The sequence below is a fragment of the Miscanthus floridulus genome, chromosome 11, assembly GCF_019320115.1.
Source record: "Miscanthus floridulus cultivar M001 chromosome 11, ASM1932011v1, whole genome shotgun sequence".
Taxonomy (NCBI): Eukaryota; Viridiplantae; Streptophyta; class Magnoliopsida; order Poales; family Poaceae; genus Miscanthus; species Miscanthus floridulus.
Genome location: NC_089590.1, coordinates 75,019,466 through 75,041,220, shown reverse-complemented (window position 1 = coordinate 75,041,220; position 21,755 = coordinate 75,019,466). Strand labels below are relative to the sequence as shown.

At 46.1% G+C, this 21,755-nt stretch overlaps 1 protein-coding gene and 1 pseudogene across 9 annotated transcripts; both read left to right on the top strand.

Annotated features, from left to right (window-relative positions):
• Positions 1 to 314: 314 nt before the first annotated feature.
• Positions 315 to 21,237, top strand: LOC136493436 (probable metal-nicotianamine transporter YSL9; annotated as a pseudogene).
• LOC136493435 (uncharacterized) lies at positions 13,536 to 17,029 on the top strand. 9 transcript variants are annotated; one of them, XM_066489522.1, is made up of 5 exons: positions 13,536 to 14,054; positions 14,179 to 14,233; positions 14,344 to 14,410; positions 16,550 to 16,613; positions 16,695 to 17,029. In XM_066489522.1, the coding sequence occupies exons 1-5, from the start codon at positions 13,904 to 13,906 to the stop codon at positions 16,778 to 16,780; spliced, it is 423 nt and encodes a 140-aa protein (XP_066345619.1). In that variant the 5' UTR covers positions 13,536 to 13,903; the 3' UTR covers positions 16,781 to 17,029. The 9 variants fall into 9 exon arrangements, 1 of the variants encoding a protein (XP_066345619.1); XR_010768362.1 differs by having other exon boundaries at positions 13,536 to 14,265; XR_010768358.1 differs by having other exon boundaries at positions 13,536 to 14,707.
• Positions 21,238 to 21,755: the final 518 nt, after the last annotated feature.

The window sequence follows — 21,755 nt, the reverse complement described above, 5'->3', positions numbered from 1 at the left end:
TTAGCAGCAGAGGGCAGGGGCAGCCGTGGTCATTTGCCACCCCATGCTGCCTCGGATCCAACCTCGACTGACGCGCTGGCGTGCCACGAGTGCAAAAGTGACAATTCTGTATCTCTTCTCTCCGTTGCGTGCCAAATTCGTATTCTAGCCATTGAAGTGAGATCTTAGGAGGTTTGTTATAATGGTAAAAAGTTAAATCTCTCATGACCAATGGGCCAAGAACTCACTGACATGTGAGGCTTCTCTTTTTATTTCACCAACACCCTGACAAATCCCCACGGGCACGAATCTGACGCTGCAAAAATCTTTCTGCCATGAAGCAGGAGCGGCGGAGGTGGCAACACGAGGAGCAACACCAGTACCACAGGCCGCCACCGCCACACCTCGAGCTGGCGATGGTGCATGCGCGGGATAGCAGGGGCCATGAGGATGTAGCGAAGGCGACCGTCTGCCTGGACAGCGACTCCAAGGTCGGCGAAGCACGCGGTGTGGGGCGCGCGCCGCCATGGCGGGACCAGCTGACAGCGCGCAGGATGGTGGCGAGCCTCGTTGTCGATGCCATGTACAGCGTGATCGTCATGAAGCTAGGCCTCACCATGGGGCTCGTCCCCATGCTCAACGTCTCCGCTGTGCTCATCGCCTTCGTCATCCTCCGCAGGTGGACGCAGGTGCTCGCCCGCTTTGGCATCGCCACGCGCCCATTCACCCACCAGGAGAACACCATCATCCAGACCTACGCCATCGCATGCTACAGCATCGCCACTAGAGGTAAGAGACATGTGGAGTTTTGTGATTGAATCTTCCGTTCTTGTCTGTGGTGACCTCGGATTGATGATGTTGCCGTAGGTGGGTTTGGCTCCTTCTTGCTTGGCTGAACAAGAGGACCTACGAGATGGCCGGGGAGGAGACAGAAGGTAATGTGCCGGGAAGCTACAAGGAGCCCGGCATTGGCTGGATGACCGGCTTCCTCTTCACCGTAAGCTTTGTCGGGATTGTTGCGCTGATACCTCTAAGGAAGGTCGGTAAACTGAGCTCTCCTATTTATTCCCAAGAAGTCAAGAACTGCAACATTACCTTTCTATACTTCTACCCCAATCTTGTTCCGTTCCCCATTATTGTCGTCAAAATGTTATCCTCCGGTAATCTCCTACAACTACTATTTTTTCGTGCGACTTTTTTTGGTCGTCTTCGCTCCGCCTCCCCTGTGAAACCGCCTCCCGTCCGCGCAAATCGCTAATACTCTGCAATCACCGCCCCCACCCACCGTGCGTCCGATCCACGCCGACGCCAGCTCTCGCTCGCCGCCACCGCTCCGCATCCACCTCCCACCTCCCGTCTGCGCAAATCGCTAATACTCTGCAATCACCGCCCCCACCCACCGTGCGTCCGATCCACACCGACGCTAGCTCTCGCTCGCCGCCACCGCTCCGCATCCACCTCCTCTTCCTCTCCCCTGGCCGCAGCGCGCATGGATGCCACACCCAGCTGCCTCGCCGTCGCCGCCTCCATGTGTCCGATCCGCCTCTCCCGTAGCAACGCACGCTGATGCTCCCTCTCTCTCCCTGCCCTCGCGCCGCCGCTCCATCACTACGCTCACCCACACCATCGCACTCCATGGCCACCCTACCCCGATGAGGCTAGGGTTTTCTAGCCCCTACCCCTCGAGGCAGCGCTGCCGTTGCTGGTAGCCACGGTGCCACCGAGGCTGCAAAGCCACCGCTCCGCCCTTGTCGGCTCTGATTCGCGACGTGCGCTACACTCCTCCATCTACCTGGCTCCGGTGGCTCGACCCTGTGCTGCGCTACCACAGGGGCACCACGCGAGGGCAAACCTTAGCGGCGCGGTTGAGGCCTCTAGTGTGACCAGGTCCTCCTCTACTCCTCTCTCCCCATACGTCGCGTAGAGGAGGTACACACGAGCCCGGCATGTGGAGGCGCCGCGGAAGAGGCCAGATAGCCTGGCGTGCGCCCCTGGTAGTGTGCAGCATCGGCGGCAAGGAGCACGCGAAGCCGGCGCGTAGCCCAGACAGCACGGTAGCACGTGGACCCGGCGGTGCGGAAGTCGTGGCCCTAGCACGTGAGCTTCCCCAGGCTGCCACGGTATGCGTGGACGTGGACCCCGCGGGTGGGAGGTTGAGCGGCCAGTCCATGGTGCTTCGGCAAGGCTCCCGACATGCTACCCTGGTTCATTATCTTTCTCCCTGGTGGCGTCGAATGCTCTCGCTTGCTTGCTCCCTTCCCCCAGCGCGCACGCACGCTCCTCCACGCGGTGGACCTAAACGTCCTCTTTTGGATTATTTACATATTTACCATCATTATGATGTGAGTGGTATAAAAAGTACCATGTTAGTTACTCATATATAAGTGACACAGTGTAAGATGTCATCCATAATAATGGTAAATATGTAAATGCCCCCCTCTTTTCACTAGCGCTCGCGCGCACGCTCCCCGCGCGTGGACCAGGACGCGCGGTGAAACCGGACGTCCACTAGGCTCCAATCACGCTCTCTGCCCTCATGAGATGCTGCCTCCAATCGCACTCCTTCCGAGGATCACATGACCGGTCGTGCTCACCGAATTTTTTACAATTTGGCCCTTTTTTGAAAGTTTCTCACAAAATAAACCCCTGGCAGAAAGAATTTAGGAAATGGACCCTTAGCTCGGCGCCATTTATGCTGGCGCCGAGCTCCTAGGCACGGTTGATGACCTGCCAGGGGGCTCGGCGCCAGAGTGACTGGCACCGAGCTCGGCACCATAGATCTTGGCGCCAAGCTTGGAAATATCTACCGAGAACGCGCCTTTCCTCTCTTCTTCCTCTCGCGCCCTAGCCCCGCCGACGGTGACGCCACCGCTGCGCCCACGCCCGTGCTCCTGCCACGACACCCCCGCGCCCACGCCCGTGCCCGCTCCACGCCAAGCCCGAGGCAGCGCCGTGCCATGCCACCGCCCCATGCCCACCACCGCGCATACGCCCACGCCACGCCATGCCGCCGAGCCCGCGCCGCCGCCCCAGCTCCCACGCCTGCTCCCGCGTTGCGCCCGATGCCACGCTCACGCCACGGCTATTGCCGCACCGAGGTCGCCCCCTGCCCCGTGCCGTGCCCCTCGCCGCGCCGAGCCCACGCCGCCGCCCCACGCCGAGGTCGTGCCCGTGCCCCCCCTCGCCCCGTACCGCGCCGAGGCCGGCCCCTCGCCCCGCACCACGCCCCTCACCGCACTGTCGCCCGTGGTTGGCTGCCGCGACGCCTCCGTCGCCATCCACCGCCGTCCTCGCCTTGCCCTCCACCGTCGGCCCGAGGCCGCGCCCGTCGAGCCAGACTCGCCGCGTGTAGCCCCGAGCATCCCGTGCTCGCTGCGCGCCACCGCTGTCGTCTGCCGCTTCACCGCCGGCCCGGATCTTCGGCCTGACCCACGACCATCGTCCACCGGCCTGGATATGTAAAAATTATGAATATGCAATGTACCTGCTTAGTTGGTATTTGTTATTTATTAGGTAATGTGATGACTCAGGTAGTTAATTTAGTTAGTGATCTAGTGAGATATATATGTAGATAGATAGAAGCATAGACACATAGGCACATAGATATAGTTAGATAGCTACTTAGATATGTAGTTACATTTTTAGTTATCTACATATGATCTAGCTATTTAGTGAGTACATTGTAAATATATTCGTAGTTATTATCTTGATTACTTAGTTTGTAGTTAGAAAGTACTTGTTAGGTACTATCTATCGTCTAATTTGGACTAAAGGACATGTGTTTCGTTACTTGTTTGAATTAGATAGACAACCTAGTGATCATATATCATGGAGGCACCATTGAAAGCGATCGCTATGGATATGTTGAGTTTCTTGATATGCAAAGTGTGCCTGTGCTATTCAATGATAGGCCATCATTTAGTGACATGGTTGCAAGGGCTTGGGAGGAGCTGCATTGCCTTGGAGATGATGACATTGCAGTTGATGGTGTACTGCACCTAGGTTGTCCTCCGAACATCTTTAGGCGAATGATCTCAATTGGTTGTGCGGATCAGTGGGAGAACTATGTAAGATCGGCTATGAAGAGCCAGCTGTAATGTTTAGACGTAGTTGTACGTCGGGTGTTAGTTGATCCCATCCCTCTTGGGTTTACCCCAGCAATGGATCATCAGGCACACATCGACCCTCCTGTTCTGGAACCTTACCTACATGTACAGATTGCACCTATGATTCCCAATGCTCAATCTGCCCCCAATGCGGTATTTGGAGATGGTTGTCAGACTCATTTTTTCCATGGCAGATCCTCCTTATGAGATCCCTTTGACACATAATCATTCAAGTAAGTGTCTTAACCGCATGGTTTTTGGGAGCTTACCCCGTTCCTTACATCTATTTCTTTCATTCTTTTCTCATTTCTATAATGATGTTGCAAGAGACATTCCTGAGAATGTGGATGTGCCCCCTGTTGCTGCACAAGTGCACTTTGGAGATGGATTCCGTGGGTCAAATAGTGTTGAAATTATGCATGATTCGGAGCCATATGAGATGGCTAGGGCTCTTGATTCTGATGATGATCGCCCTGTTGGAGAGCTGACGGAGAGTGATGTTGAGACGATGAGGCGTATCTTTCCTGGCCGTCGTGATCCTAGAGTTCATGAGTTCAGCGATCTTGCTCATTTCGATCAGGTGTTTGTAGAAGGACGTGATGATGAGCTCCTAGAAGCTCCTAAGGCCGGTCCTAACATGGTAATTGAGAATGGGAGGGTGTTCAATGACCTCCCTGCTTTGAAGAGGTGGTTGCAGGCTTTTGCAGTGATACGAAAGAGGCCTTACATGGTATTGCATTCATATGTGGAGCGTCGTTACACAGTTGTGTGTGACAAGAAACGCTACCCATAGAGGGTTTGTGCAAGGAAGCAACAGGTAACCAGAAAATAGAAGATCACAAAAGTTGTCGGGCCACATAATTGTACTAACCATGAGCTGACACTGAGGCATCGGTAGTTGACATCTACCCTCATTGCTAAGCGGTTGATGGGAATTTTGTAGGGAGAACCCAACATGAAGGTGAGGACAATTATCATGACCGTTGAAATGTTGTATGGAGGATATGTGATAACTTATGGTAAAGCATGGAGGGCTAAGCAGCGAGCGTGGAAGATGATATATGGGGACTGGGAGGATGGGTATGAGCAGCTGCCATTTCTTTTCAATGCAATCAAAGTGGTGAATCCATGCATGTATTATGAGTACATCCCAAAACCTAATGCATGGAAGGATGGGAGGCAGATATTCTTCCATGCCTTCTAGTGCTTCCCACAGTGTGTCGAGGCCTTTAGGCACTGTCGTCCCATCTTCTCTATTGATGGTACGTTCTTGATTGGCAAATACCAGGGCACACTTCTTATAGCCATATCCTGTGACGCGAACAACAAGTTGGTTCCTTTGGCATTTGCCTTGGTTGAGAAGGAGAACAATGACAGTTGGGGATGGTTCTTGAGGCTAGTCCGGATACATATGGTTGGGCCTGGCAGGGAGGTTGGCATCATATCTGATAGGCATCAGGGCATACTTAATGCCGTGCGAGAGCAGATAGAGGGGTATGCACCGTTGCACCATCGTTGGTGTACTTGGCACCTTGCCGAGAATCTACTCTGGAAGGATGGTGTTAAGGGTAACTTTGATCTATTCTAGGAGACTGCTCGATAGCTTGAGGACAAGTACTTTAAGGAAAAGTTGGAGCAGGTCAGAACCACATCAAATGTAGAAGGTAGACAATGGCTCATAGGTTTGATGAGGGATTTGGAAAAATGGATGAGAGCTCACGACGCCGGTGGCTGGAGGTACGAGTTTTAGTGCAGCAACATGGCAGAGTCATTCAATAAGTTGCTATTGGGGATACATGGTATGCCCGTGAATGCAATCGTTCAATTCACCTTCTATAAGCTTGTTGCCTGGTTCAACGATAGACACGCCCATGTATTGCAGTTGCAGAGTGATAGAGAGATATAGGCTCCAAAACCAAAGGCACACCTAGAGAAGGCAAGAGAAAGGGCTAGCACACATGAGGTTGCATGCTTTGACCATGCCATAGGGACTTATCAGGTCGAGCATAGAGGCGGTACAATGTCCGATAGCGAGGTCCGAGAGTCGAGGATACATGTGGTTGTACTCCAAGATTTCAAGTGCACTTGTGGTAAACTAAGGCAATACCACTTTGTATGTTCTCATTTGGTGGCAGCAGCTAGGCATCGCAACTATAATATCGAGAGGAGGATACCTCATGAGCTCAGTGTCGACACGCTTGTGAACACATGGAGCCCCCGCTTCGTGCCTTTCCGGGACCCTGGAGAGTGGCCTCCATATGATGGGCCGAAGTACATTGCGGATCCAGCTTACCGTTGGAACAAGCGTGGATCAAGGCAGAGGACGAGGTGCATGATGGTTATGGATCAGATACCTAGAAGAACTAGGCGTGGGAGAGAAACTCCATTTGTTACTGATCCCGAGAGTACGAGTGTGGCAAGTGCGGTAGACTTGGCCACAACTCACGAAGTTGCCGTTGGCAGATTAGTGAGGTAGGACTATTGGTTTATATTATTATTTTATATTTGTCTTATTCATATATTTAATTATGCATGTCTCAATTTATGCTTGTATTTGTGTCAATTGCTTATACATTTCTAAGTTAATGTTTCATTGTATATTGGAATTCTAATTCATTCACTTTTTTGTAGGATGGAGCAATTCCACCTGCTCGACCCGACATACGAGGCGACCCACCGAGGATGTCTCGTTGCGCTGGGGCAGGTAATAATATATAAGTTTTATTCGTATATGTGTTCGTGAAGTAACAGGTGACTATGTTTTATTCGATGCAGGACCTTCCGCACCTTCGTTCTAGGACCCATAGTGGGTTCTTGGACATTCGTTACGACGATAGGTACACTCCTTTCCTGCAAAGAGCTGGCCTGGATGTCATCTCTTTTCAGGTTCATTGTGGGTTGCCCAAGTTCAACTCAACGGCGATAACTGCGTTGGTAGATAGGTATTATAGTGAATCATTGCCTCCATTCATGGCTATTTGTTCATGCGATTGACTTTTTGACAAGTAATCTTGCTTTGTCTTAAATATAGGTGGCGGCCGAAGACTCACAACTTCCACCTACCTTTCGGGGAGATGACAGTCTCGCTCTAGGACTATTAGAAGATGCTAGGCCTAAGGATTCATGGCAACCCAGTCATCGGGCAGTGCAGGTCAGAGGGCTGAAGAGCACGAGTGGAGGGCAACCCAGTCATCGGGCAGTGCAGGTCAGAGGGCTGAAGAGCACGAGTGGAGGCCTTCCTTAGGCATGAGCTTGGTGAGCAAGGGGCTCGCACTTCTAGAGTTCCCATCTCCTGGCTACGTGTAGAGTTCGCACAGTGCCTCAAGGAGGCAGATGAGGAGACGGTTGGGTACTATTGCCGGGCGTGGATCCTACACCTTTTTGCCTACGTTCTCTTTCCCAATGCCACGGGTGATAGTGCGTCCTGGATGTGGATCCACTGCCTCAGTGACTGGGACCAGGCGGGTCAGTACAACTAGGGCTCTATAGTCTTATGTTTTCTATATCGGTAGCTATGCGAGGGGTGTCGTCGGTCTTCGTCCAACCCATCACTTGGTGGATGCGTGTACCTGTTACAGCTATGAATGTGGGCTCGTCTTCCAGTTGGTCGTCCAGAGGTTCTGGCTCATCATGAGTGGTTCCAAGGTCAGCCTCCAAGTCGCCAGCCGACGTGGGCGTACCTTTGGGACCAGGCCAGGGTTCCGCACATGAGGATAGACCGGACGTACATTAAGTACATGAACGAGCTAGATACGCTGACGGCGTCTAGTGTAAGTAAATTTTATTTTCCATGCTGCTTTGAAAAGGATTAGTATACCATCTAACATCTTATTTGGACATGTTGCAGGTGGAGTGGGAGCCGTATGGTGGAGAGGACGCACTTTCTTTTCAGCTGAGCAACGTCTGTGGGGCCGACGATGACTTCTATAGGATGAGGTGCCCTCTAATCTGCTTCTATGCTGTCGAGTTCCACCTGCCAGATAGGGTTGCACGCCAATTTGGAGTGAGACAGCTTTGGCCTACGGCTCTGTTCTTGACTGGCGTTGACTTACACAAGTAAGTGTTTTGATATTTCAAATGTCTCATGATGATGGTCCATATCTATTAATATGGTGACACGTATATGGATTCATGTCATGATGACATACGTGTAGGTTGGATCATCAGAGGAACAAGAAGATTTTTGACTAGGAGAGGCACCACCAGTCCTTCATTGAGGAATGGGAGGAGATGCATGACAATGTGGACGACAACAACGAGCCGCACACGAACCATGAGTTCAGGCAGTACCAAGCTTGGTACCAGTGTGCGACACGGTGTAGGCTGAGGCTACAGTGGGCCGAAGCTGACTACGCCGACATCGAGTCCTCCGATGATGAAGACATGGCGTACGACCAGTCGACTCATGCAGGAAGGCAGGTGGAGGTAGGACCGATCTTGGATAGAGTGGTAAGCCAATCGCCTTATTTTTGTACGTTAAGTTGCATAATAATACATTAGGCGTTCTTGGACTGACATTAGGAGTTATCTATTGTAGTTAGTGCAACCTTCGAGCCGTATAACCCTTATAATAAGTTAGATTCTTGTACAAAAGAAAACAAAACCTATTGCTATCTGTTCAGAAGTATTATTATTGAGAACTTTGTTGCAGGGCAATACACTGAAATGCTCAGTTGAAGAGATCGAGCGCGTTCGGCTGAGAGTCAATGACGACTACATACTTGGCTTCCTAGACATAAGATTAAAAATATTCTTTCAAACATATCATTAATATGTTATATTCTTTCAGTTAACATAGTTTTGTACAACAGAGGCTGTCACATCATCTACGCCGTGCGGCTGGTCGTTGTGGTTGCAGGACATACACGACGCAAGATGTGTACATTCCTTCTGCAGGAAGAGAAGGCTTGGGTTCCTCTAGTCAAGCAGCTATAGGGGATGGGGATGAGGACGAGGAGGACGACGACGGCGATGATGTGGATAAGAGGCACGATGAGCTTGGCCCCTCTCAGCTCCATGATGCTCCCTCGACTCATCCTACACCGCCTCTAGGCACTAGGCGACACTGTCCGCGTGACCCTTACACTCCAGGCACCAGCGCTCTGGGTCACAAGGGTAAGGGCAATAGTAGGAGGTAGTGAGGGATGTGGTAGGTGTTAGTATAAACTATTATGGATTTTGTATTTACTTTTCTATAACTATTCGGGACTGTATGAACATTATGGACTATTTGGACTTTACATGACATATTATGTTGGTTGTGATGTTCGTTGTGGTTGCATTATGCTCCTTGGATGATTAAATGTTTGGAAGATATATTGATGTCTCTGTTTGTAACCGTGGATGCTCCTAAAACAAGATCGTATCTTACGATTTTTTCCCATGAACCTTTAATCATATTACACTTCTACAAAGGCACAAATGTAGTACACAGATTAACTATAAATCTATTAGAACGTGTATAATCTAAGAAATATTGTACATATGATTTCTAGATGAATCTAGGATTACCAAGCAACAGTGAACGAATCTATGCTTTTCAGACAATAAACATAGACTTTTCAGATACACGAACAACATCGAATTATCACATCACTGATATAGTACTAGCATGCAAGGAAGCACAACTCTACTCTATCTCCACCATCCATCTTATGACTGTTTGATCCAAGGGCTGAGGTGAAGAGACACACGGATCGCTGACATGGCACATTGAGAGGCCTCCATTCCTCCTCTCGACCTATAAATAACCACTCACTCTCTCTCATTCACACACACAACAAGAAAGAAGAACACTCCTCGGCATTTGCTTTCGTTGCAGTACCAATGTCCGGAGGGTCGTCCAGAGGGAGAGAAAAGTGGAAGGAAACTACCTAGGGGTGGGAGGGTCCTCTTGATCCTGATTTCTTTGAGGAAGCTCTTTATGAGAGGTTCCCAGTTGAGAGCAAAAGTAATTTCACCAAAGCGACACCACTGTGAGGATATGATGAAAGAAAAGAAGAGTGACCAAAATGCATGTATGGTGAGAACTGCCTAGTGCAGATGTTCACCGAGAGAATAGATGGAGGTCGTCGTTTCTTCAAATGCCCGTGAGCATGGGTAATTATGATTACTATTTATTTCTTCAATATATTTGTCTTGTATATCACTTACACGACATATTTATTGTAGTCTTCCTTGACCAAAGAAAACTATGGGTTCAGTAGGTGGGTCGATCCTCGACCTATTTATCCGCATACGGAGTACATCTACTACCTACAGAACCGTATCTTTGATCTAGAAAGGGAAGTTAGCAGCGGTTACAAGGACGACGGACAGAACGACAACAACAATGGTGCTGATTCACAGGAGGCACTCTGCAATGATCTATATTGCACCTGCCCTAACCACAAGAACAAGGGACCTCCCCCGCCACCACCAACAACAACGGGAGGCTACTATGGAGAAGGTGCAACACAATTTGCTATGTGGCCACACTACTAGGATGACTTTATCTTTTTCATATGTACACAGGTTTAATTACCTAAGGCATGTTAGGTTTAATTACCTAAGGCATGGTTTAATTATCTAAGGCATGTTAGGTTTAGTCGAAGGAAACTCTGTACCTAGGTTCGGTGCATGTAGTCACATGCCATTTAATGTGTTTTGTGTGTTGATTTATATAATGCCGTACGTCGTTAGGTTTTTTTGCAGCACGTGTTCACATTTCAATACGTCCGTATAATTAAGCAGAATATTAAGACCATAGATAATGAAAACAACCACATAATGAAAAGTTCAATACTATGCCACATTACACAATGTATTAATACTACAACTACGTGTCGACAGTAGACATAGTGGCAAATGCACTTCTAAATCCTCAGTCTGAAACGTACTGAGTAAGCAACTCATCATTCGAGTATCAGTCCTCTACTACAACCCTGTTGCTGTGGCTAGGCTCAACTGCGTTTCTCTGACCTACCTGTCGCTTGTAGTAAGTGGCCTCCGCTTCATCTGCGGCCGCTGCGGCATGAGTGAAGAACGCGTCATCATCCTCCTCCACCTGTAAGCCTGCCTCTGCTAGAGTGATGAACTCGCTCAGTCTACCAGTGTCGTCCTTAACCTCCTGTGCCTGAATGCCCACCTCTGCTAGAGCGATGAGCTCGCTAAGTCTGCCAGTATCGTCCTCAGCCTCCTATGCCTGCATGCCCGCCTCTGCTAGAGCAATGAGCTCACTCAGTCTGGCAGTGTCGTTCGCATCCTTGTCTCCCTCATCAGACAACACAATCGGTGATTGAACGGTGCGACCAGCTCGTGATCTATGGTTATCTAACTTCTTCTTCTCATACCTTGCACGAGCCACCTCTGCGGCATGTTCCCCCTGCAACCAATCCCTTCATGTATAAAATGCAATCAGTTAACAACGTGATTATATTACATTTAGAACCAGGCAACGAAAAAAGGTTTTTAAGCACTCACTGGCACATAATGTATCAACATGCTTGTTCAAGACCTGCATCTGTACTCTTGTCTCCTCTCTTGCCTCATTCCTTGCCCTCTCTTCCTCTAACGTCATCCGCCTCTCCAATCTCCATTTGTTAAACCCAACATCGATCGGGTTACAAATACCGCGCTGTCTAGCAAACTCACATATCTTTTTTTTGTGATGTTTAACGAATAGGTTGACGTAGTCAGGTCCATATCCCCTTTTCCATGCAATTAGTTGTCTCATCTTTAGTTCATCCAAGAACTTAGCTTGACCATTATAACATTTCCAACTGTATTTCCTAGTGCTCTGTTCAAAAGAAATATTATATCATATATGTCTTAGCAAAACAAACAAAATACGATTTTATGTTTACCAGAAAAATAACGAACCTCACCATACTCAATCATATGGCCGCAATAATGGCCTATTCTAAGCTCCGAAGGGACTAGACCATAGTTGGATTTTACACCACATTCGCACATGACAGGAGATGCTTTGTAGATTACCCTTTCTTTCTTCTTTTTCTTAACCCTCCACGGTTCTTCCGGCCATTGGTTCTTAGGACCAGGACCATACAACCACTCCTTGAAACGACACTTCGCCATTGAAAATACCTAAATAATGAGACATTAGTACATGAACACATATAGCTCAAGATTTCAACACATACACTTTGTACTTACTTCATGCTTGTTTAGACACACAAACTTCAACGTATTCTTAGGGTTTATCGTAGCTCGATCTCCGTAATCGCATAGAGAAGGTTTCTCGAGTCGTCTAACTGTGGCTAGTTGCTTCTCCTTAGCCGTCATTGGCGGAGGGTTAGGGGGATGGAACCCACCGCTTGAAGTCTTCGCGTGGATGTCTTCCTCTAAACCAATCATCGAAAAAGAGGTACCTAGGATCAAACTCGTCTGTACCATCGATCTACTGAAAGAAAAAACACCTCTCATGATCCTACACAACGAGATTCCAACAAAATATTAGTACAATACTTACACAAATAAAGAAAAAGAATAGTGCAAACAATTTCTTACATTAAACCGACTACATGTGTAGAAGCAACGCGCCGCTGTGTCCGGATGTTTCGATTGAAAAACATAGGCCAGGAAACCACAGTCACAGTTAGGGATATGGAGGTCAGAAGGGATGGGAGCATCTTTACTAGACACGTCGGGGTATAATTCTCGAGGACGACCCCGTTTTCGCCAAAACTCCTCCCGAAACATTTCTTGCATCTAACAAAACAGATGTAATTTAACAAACATAAATCAAAACATCACAAATAAATATCAATGAGAACCATAACTACAATACAACCAATTTCGTTCTAAGAACCGAAAGTAGTTAACATTAAACCATAAATCTAGGGTTTCTCATTTGATCCACAACAATGAACACATAACATAACTACACGTGTCTAGGTTTACTAGCTTTTTCCACGTCTTGGAATCAACCTACTGTTGTATAATACATATATTGAGGGATACAATGAAACCCTAAGTGATGACGATTCTTATGTTCAAAAATCCGACTAATATATACCGAATCGATGCGAAAAAACAAGGAGGTGAGCGATGATACCTTGCTTTCGAAGATCTACGGATCAAATCAAGGTTTTCAAGGTCTAATATGTCGATTCGTGAGGTAGGGTGAAGTGGGGAGAGAAAAACCCGAGAGAGAGGGAAAAGAAGAGGGAGAACGCTCGGGCAAGAAGGTTGGGTTGGGGTTAAATGCAGGGAGCTCGGCGCCTGTCACTCTGACGCCGAGCCCCCTGACAGGTCATCAACCGTGCCCAGGAGCTCGGCGCCAGCATAAATGGCGCCGAGCTTGGCGCCGAGCTAAAGGTCAATTTCCTGAATTTTTTCAAATTTATGCTGGCGCCGAGCTAAAGGTCAATTTCCTGATTTTTTTCTGACAGGGTCTGTTTGCGAGAAACTTAAAAAAAAAAGGGCCGAATTATAAAAAATTCGGTCGTGCTCACACCGCCGCGTCCGCACGTCAGGTGCTCAAGTCTTGGTCGGGCCTTCGCCGGCGACGAGCACCCAACAGGTATGCTCACCCCTTCTCTTCCCTGTGTGCTGTGCGAAACCAAGCATCCGAACCCTGGCCCCATGCCCTATCGCGCTCACGCCGCCGCCCTCCGCCATCCCGCATCCCGGCACCGTTGCTGCTTCGCGCCGCCGGCGCACGCCAGGTGCTCAGGTCTTGGTCGGGCCCTTCGCCGGCGACGGCCACCCAACAGGTATGAACCCTGGCTGTTTGTATTCGAATCTGATCTGATTACAAGTGTATAAATGTATTATGCCTACTAACTTTGACCCCTTTCAAAGGTTCCGAGGCGTACATGTGCACGCCCAATGTCCTTTACTGGATCTGCGTCTGCTGTTCTGTGTGCTTTGATATACTTTGCTCTGAATGTGTCCTAGCCCTTGTGCTTCCCATCCTCCCAACCTTGGCGTGCTTTGATCTGCTTTGCCCATGCGGTCAGGCCAACGGTATCTTTGCTGCTGCTGCTGCTGCCAATCTACTGTTTCTCTGTTAGTGTTTGTGAGGAGGTTACTAATTGGGGATTTGGGGAGTAATTATTGTGCCCCTGGCCTCTGATTATAGTTGCTGCAGAGTTGCACGACTTTGTGAATGAAGACTTGGCAAAGTTGTACCCTGATCTAAAGAAGTATGTTAACATTTCAGTAATTGAAGCAGGAGGTCAATATCAAAATTATCGTTTAGTTAATTTGTTACTACCACTGATTTGATACTACAACTGATTCCTCGACGCAACAGTGGCGCTGCGCTTCTCCTATACTCCCTCCTCGCTGCGACATTGGAGAGGCAACAGCAAAAGATCCAGGTTTGGCCTCACTCCCTTATGTTCAGAATGTTTTGGAATTCTGCAAATGACCAATGATAGGATTGAATGGCTGAACAATGCATGTTACTTTGCTGCCTGCAGTCAGCTTGTTCTTTTTTGTCTCTGTGGGACATGCTAAATTGGTGGAATCCCCAGACGAGTTCTCGGCACAGGGAATATAATCACGATTGATCAAACATAAATTAAAAATCAACCTCACCGTAACAGCTATTAGAAATACAGCCCACCAGCCACCGGTAACCAGAAGTCCAGAACTGGTTTTGCATGCACAAACAGGTGAGGAAGGTTCTGTATTGCCTTGTGAGACTTGTGCAGTGGTGTACATGGTTCTGTATTTCTTTCATTTCACTGTCTTATCTTAGAGAATGCATTGAGCAGCAGTTCAGTAACTAACGGGCCTCAGGTTCACTCATGTGAAATCATCGTCAAGGTAGCACATAAATTTCCTAAAAAATGGCCCAATATCCTTATGTGTTTCCAGACATTATCCTTTTTGCCAATCTTTCAGAAACCCACCTACTACAGTCGACCAGGGATTTTCACTTATGTCTTTAATAGCTAAAGGGGGGATGAAAATAGTTCCTTGAATATCCACATGGGCGATGAAATTCACTGCAATTTGTATGTCTGGTGTTTTCCTTATATGTTACTGGTGATGGCACACTAAAGAGAACTACTTACTTTCATTTTTCAATTCTCCAGTCAGAGCATTTCCTATTGATCTTTTTAAATGGTACAGTTTTGTTAGTTGCTTGTCTTGCCATTTGTTTCGGAACCAAGTCTGCTGGTCTGACATGAATATGGATTTTATGATTTTAAAAATGAGTAAAATATATTCAAAACATTACAGTAGCTTTCATTCTAAAAAACCAAGGATCGTTATTATTTTCCTCACATGTTAGCTGGTCTGAAGGGCGGGCCTGGTGCAAGCGGTAGAGTCTTGCCGCCTGTGACCGGAAGGTCCCGGGTTCGAGTCGCGGTCTCCTCGCATTGCACTGGCGACGGTAAGGCTTACCACTAACACCCTTCCCCAGACCCTGCACAGAGCGGGAGCTCTCTGCACTGGGTACGCCCTTTTTTTTTACATGTTAGCTGGTCTACTCTTTGTGTTCAATGCATGCTATCAGACCAGCCTTTTATGGGGATTCCCATTATTTTAACATTGGAGATTAAATAATGCATTGTAGGTTATTCATAATATTTGCGTTGTAGGTGACAACAATCTGCAAGCTTAAATTGCATCATAGCGCGTCAACTGTTGGTGGACTTCAGTTCATAATCCTAGGAAACTCATGTTTGACCATGTCAATTGCAGAGAGCAGCTTCTCTTATGGTCTTACTTTCTGAAACATAAAAATAGTTGTACCACTCTAGATGATCTGAGTACATAAAAGTGAACTCAGTTTGATTTGAAGCATGAAAGGAATTTAGAGTTTTTGGATGGGTATTTCCTTGAATCGCTGGAGATGCTTTATTGCTTGCTTGAGCCAGTCCTTCCATTGTGCAGTGTTTGCAAGAATTCAAACAGGATTCATAGGTAATAGGTTTGATTGCCAGAGTTTGAAGCCTGTTTAGCTTCACCAGTCCACTATTCAGAGTGTGTGTCAAATGGTTTCAGACTTTCAGAGTTCGTGAGGCTGAATCACTGTCACAGGGACTCCACGAGGTCTTTTCCCTGAGTGCTGATGTTAACTGCATGCTTGTTGTAGTGCTGCTTGTGTTTGGTGTTTCTTGCACTGCATCTACATTCATTCTGATAGGTGATAGCGGTCAGTCTTCAGAGCTGCTGATACTGTCTTTGACTTCATGACTTGGAGCATTTGTCAGCCTGCGTTCAGAGTAGTTCATATCCATGTCGCGCCTGTTTAGTTTCCTCACCAATATATTGCTCGTCCAGCATTGCTCTTTGCCCTCAAAATGGTAGTATTTTTTAAAAAAACGATGCTGCATTGTGGTGCAAGACTGCTTAGCTATGAAATGTACTATAGATGTTGTTCTCTGCAGTATAAAAGGTTGCTGTTCTCTGCAATAAATTTACAAGTTCTTAGCAGTATCTTTTTCCTGCCTTTTTTTTTAGAATGAAACCACACTTCATTTTACTACTTCTCTGGTGCACAGAGCCTAATGAGGCTGCCTCTGTTTAGAGCCCAAGAAGGTCATCTGCGGGGCTGCGTCTTCTGCAGTAGGCTTCTGTTTATCTTTTGTGCATAGCATTTCTTGCTTCTGAATTGGTCGTGTGCTAAGCAGGGACATGGTTCCACAGGACTGGCCGATGAGCTGGAACTTCAGCGCTGCATCATAACTGATGAGAGCGTCAGCAGCAGCATCAGGGTCATGTTTCAGTTTTAGCTGCCTAGAAATGCTACCTGCCAGTTTCAAGTATATTGATCATCCTTAGTTGTAATAATATGAAAATGCCTGTTCGCAACAACAACAAAAAATGAAAATGCCTATTTGTACCTGCTAGCTAGCCATACATTTTCTGCTTTTTTTTTCTTAGTTCATTGGTGAAGAATGTTTCAAAGAGGAATACAATGTAGCTTTTCATTATAACTTGAGGATCTTACCACCTTCTCTAATTGAATGTTTGTTGGGCAAGAACTTTTTTTTGTCTATTTATGGATTTATTGATGTATGAAGGGAATTCCTATAGATTCTTAATTCTTGCAAGCCTACAATAATATCTTAAACACATTATAGGCAAAATATAGTAAAATAGTGTCACAGCGAACATGGCTATTATGAATGAATTTGCTTGCTTTGATTTCAAAGAAAAACTTAAATTATATGCTTTAAAGGGGGGCGTATCCAGTGCAGAGAGCTCCCGCTCTATGCGGGGTCTAGGGAAGGGTGTTAGTGGCAAGTCTTATCATCGCCTGTGCAATACGAGGAGACCGCGACTCGAACCCGGGACCTTCCGGTCACAGGCGGTAAGACTCTACCGCTTGCACCAGGCCCGCCCTTCCTAAATTATATGCTTTATTTATCATTAATTGTATATGCTCCACTAACACTTCTGTAATGATGACGATTGGCTATAAACATGTGGAGGAAGGGAAGGAGCATCACTTGTGGCTACTCGCTGGAGGGTGGGGAGGGGAGTGGGGAAGTCGGCAAGGAGCAGCGCTACCAATCGGCGATAAGGGGAGCCGGGGAGGCGAGTGGTGGTGCAGAAGTGCAGGCGACACTAGGAAATGCGAATTGTATATTTCATATCAAAACTTGAGTAATATTTTAATTGTCTATCCTTTACTAAAACTCGTGTAATATTAATATTCTAAACTCTTTTTTCAGTAATAGTAAACACACATTCGTACATATATTATTGTGGTATTATTTTTTTTCCGTTGCAACGCACGGGCATTCATAACTATTACACGTGTATGTTCTCAAAACCATGAGTTTTGTCGACTTTCCCCACTTTTCTCATGTGCCAATGTGGGATCAACCGAATTAACACCTGCATAATTACAAACATAAATTACTTGAATAAAACCAACAAAACAAGTTAGCGATAATAATGAACAATAGTGCTAAACAACGTCATACTGGTGGTTGTGGGATGGCACGATCGTAGTGGCGTTGGTTTCGCGCATTCAGGAGGATAGCTCCTTTGTATTTCCTATTGTTGCACCAGGGTCATTAGTTTGTGAGCACGAAAGAAATTGATATCAGAGATTTCTTCCTGCCAATATAAAACATTATATTAACCGCATCACGGAAATGTCTATAAAGTAGAGTTTGTGAGTCTGCGACGCTATGCACTCCGTGACTGTGTTAAATTCATAAACTTTGCTTTTTTGATTAAATGTCACTTTAACGTTGGTATTTAATTTTTACAGTATTGTTATCTTATCGTGCGATCTGTGTGTTTTTAGTACAAAATGTTAGCTATCCCATAGCAACGCACGAGCACGCTACCTAGTAAGAAGTAAAATAAACGATTTTTTATCTTTCCACCATCCTGCTCTTTTCTTAAAAAAAAAGGTTATCTTTGACTACAAAAAAGAACTAAAGTTCTCAAAAGAAAAGAAAATGATTTCTTGGCTGTATCTCTCTTCCTTAGCGTCATGCACTCATGCGTGACCTTAACATCTCTTGGCTGTATCTCTCTTCCTTGGCGTTATGCACTCATGCGTGAGCCTTAACATCTGTCTTGTTATCTTGTTGGTTTGTGAACGTCAGCTTATTTCAGGTGCACAAGAGTTCTTCACGGATTACATATAAGAGGGGGAAAAGGGACAAAAGTTCTTAGAATTATAGTCAGGCACTTTTCTTCAGCGCAATGGGTAGTATTTCACCATGCCCGCTGATTGAATTGCGTTGCTACATTATATGGTCAACACGGTCGCAAGGGCCTGCTTCAGTTGTTTAACCAGCTAGGTGATAGCTAGTTTTTTTTTTTTTTTTTTAGCCTCTACTCTGGGTACAACTGTAGAATCTGTTAGGTGATAGCTAGTTATTTCAAGCACATATGGTTTGACGATGACTGGTGGAAAAAAAATGTTTCTCCGTACTGAATGCTAGCCATTTTTACTTGTGGGTTGAGGTATACATTGCCAAATGGATTGCATATCTTAAAATGTGAGGAGATACTTATTACTACAACTTTGAATAGCCATTTAGCTTTACTCAACTAGAAACATAACTAAACAAACATCAATGCCATTATCCTTGCCTTCGTTTTTGGCCTTTTGGGATAAACATATTATTTAGATAATGGAATAAATAGTAATGTGGCTTCTGCGTCCATAGATGCATAGAGCTGCAATTGTTACATTGTTACAACCAAACAACCATTGTTGGCTGAATAAAAGTTAACAAGTAGTACAAGTGCACCGACACATGCATAAGTTGATAAGCTCATGCACAAAGTCGATAACTGAACATGTGTATTGTGAGCCCTTTAAAAATGGACCCAGAGCGTTTACACATTCTATTTCAAGAACTTATGGAATTTATTAGGTTGTTTGGTGTAAGTGGATGATGTAAATCTGCTACTGACGTTGTACCATTTCAGGTCATGATAATTGACTACAAATTAACTTACCCAAGCGGTACTGCAACAGCTGTGCTTATAAATGGATTCCACACAACTCATGGAGATGCAACAGCAAAGTATGTCGTTCTCTCACATAACTCATCCTGCAGATTCAGACAAAATTTCAATTTATTGAATAGTTTTTGTGTATTTCACAATAGGCAGCAAGTGAATGGGTTCACAAAATATTTTGCAATCAGCTTCTTTTGGAGCTTCTTCCAGTGGTTTTACTCAGGTGGAGACAATTGTGGGTTCACAGTTTCCCACTTTTGGACTTAGAGCTTGGAAACAAACGTAACACAGGTCTTTTGGTTCATTAGCCGTTCAAATTAGTTCCTGACTAATAAAAATTTCACCTGATGAGATATATGCTTCTTGGATTTCAGCTTTTTCTTCGACTTCAGTCTAACATATGTTGGTGCTGGGATGATTTGCTCCCACCTTGTTAATCTGTCTCTCCTTCTTGGTGCGCTTCTCTCATGGGGAATAATGTGGCCACTGATCAGTGATTTGAAAGGGGATTGGTATCCTGCAGATATGCCAGAGAGCAGTATGAGAGGCCTGCAAGGTTATAAGGTTTGTTAACAGTTCCATTTCGTTTGTGCAAATCTATCAGTCATGTCTTACATACCTTCTCTTATTTTCTAGGCCTTCATCTGCATAGCGCTCATCTTGGGAGACATACAATTTTGTTAAGATTGTTGCATTCACTGTGAAGAGTCTGCTTGACAGATCAAGACTGAAGAATGCAAAGAAAGGTGAATAGTCTGACTAACTCCTGTGAATATCTTTTAATTTTTTTTGCGAATATAATCTTATGTGGGTCTCATCCTATTTCTAGAGGAAGACATTCCAGTGCTTGATGAAATTCAGCGCAATGAGTTTTTTTTCAAAAGACAGTATCCCCAATTGGCTAGCCTACTCTGGATATCTTGCACTATCAGTTGTTGCTGTGTTTGCCATTCCCTTGATGTTCCATGAGATGAAATGGTACTATGTTATCATAGCATACTTATTGGCTCCGGCATTGGGTTTCTGCAATGCCTATGGTGCTGGCCTTACTGATATCAACATGGCCTACAATTATGGAAAGGTTGCGCTCTTCATTCTTGCGGCCTGGGCTGGGAAGGACTCTGGTGTTGTTGCTGGCCTAGTGGGCTGTGGTTTGGTGAAATCACTGGTGTCAATATCCGCTGATCTGATGCATGACTTCAAGACTGGACATCTTACATTAACATCACCTAAATCAATGATTACTGCTCAGGCTATTGGCACTGCCATGGGCTGTGTCATTGGACCGCTGACATTTTTTCTGTTCTACAAGGCTTTTGACATTGGCAACCCTGATGGGTACTGGAAGGCACCATATGCTCTAATCTACCGCAATATGGCAACTCTTGGTGTCCAGGGCTTCTCTGCTCTGCCCCGACATTGTTTGCAGCTGTGCTATGGATTCTTCGGATTTGCAGTGGCAGCCAATCTGATGAGGGACCTCTTGCCACCAAAGTATGGCAAATGGGTTCCTCTACCAATGGCAATGGGGGTTCCCTTCCTAGTTGGTGCGAGCTCTGCTATCGACATGTGTGTGGGGAGCTTGATAGTCTTCATCTGGCACATGATTGACAAAAGTAAAGCATCTTTAATGGTGCCAGCAGTTGCATCTGGGTTGATATGTGGCGATGGGCTTTGGATCTTCCCTGAATCCTTGCTTGCCTTGGCCAAGATCAGTCCACCATTGTGCATGGCATTCAGGTCTTCACACTAGAGTAACAAACATACTTCGTTTCAAAAAAGAAAAAAAGAGTAACAAACATACTTGACATCTGAGAACAGCTCCATGCCCAATCGGAGGAGATATTGGCATGCCAAGTTCGTCGGTAATTAGTTGCGCTGTGATACATGCAGGTAGGTAAAGGTGCAGTACCTATCAGGATGTTACCTACATATAATGATGTAATGTGGTGCCCCAGTAAAATTTATCATATGCAAGATGATTCATCACATCAGAACAAATCATGGATGGATGCAAGAGCTAATAGTAGCCAAAATTTTGCACCATAGATTGAAATACTAACATGTACCCCAGTACCCCCCTATAGTTTTGCAATACTATGGATCCACAAGTCGCAGTATGCAAAGCATCTTCCAAGGCCAGCTGATCCTATTGTTAATTGTCGATTTCCAGCTGCTTTTGGTAAAAGAAAAATGCAGTCAGATATATAAAAGTGGATTCGGCAAGTTTTCAGATGATGCATGACTGTGAATGGTTAGCAAACCATGTAT

Bases quoted from the DNA above. Each gene is read 5' to 3' on its own strand.
- LOC136493435 (XM_066489522.1), top strand. From the start codon at position 13,904: ATGTGCACGCCCAATGTCCTTTACTGGATCTGCGTCTGCTGTTCTGTG. The intron at 14,411-16,549 runs GTTTGGCCTCAC...TCTGGTGCACAG, and splicing joins GGCAACAGCAAAAGATCCAG to AGCCTAATGAGGCTGCCTCT. The intron at 16,614-16,694 runs GTAGGCTTCTGT...ATGGTTCCACAG, and splicing joins GCGGGGCTGCGTCTTCTGCA to GACTGGCCGATGAGCTGGAA.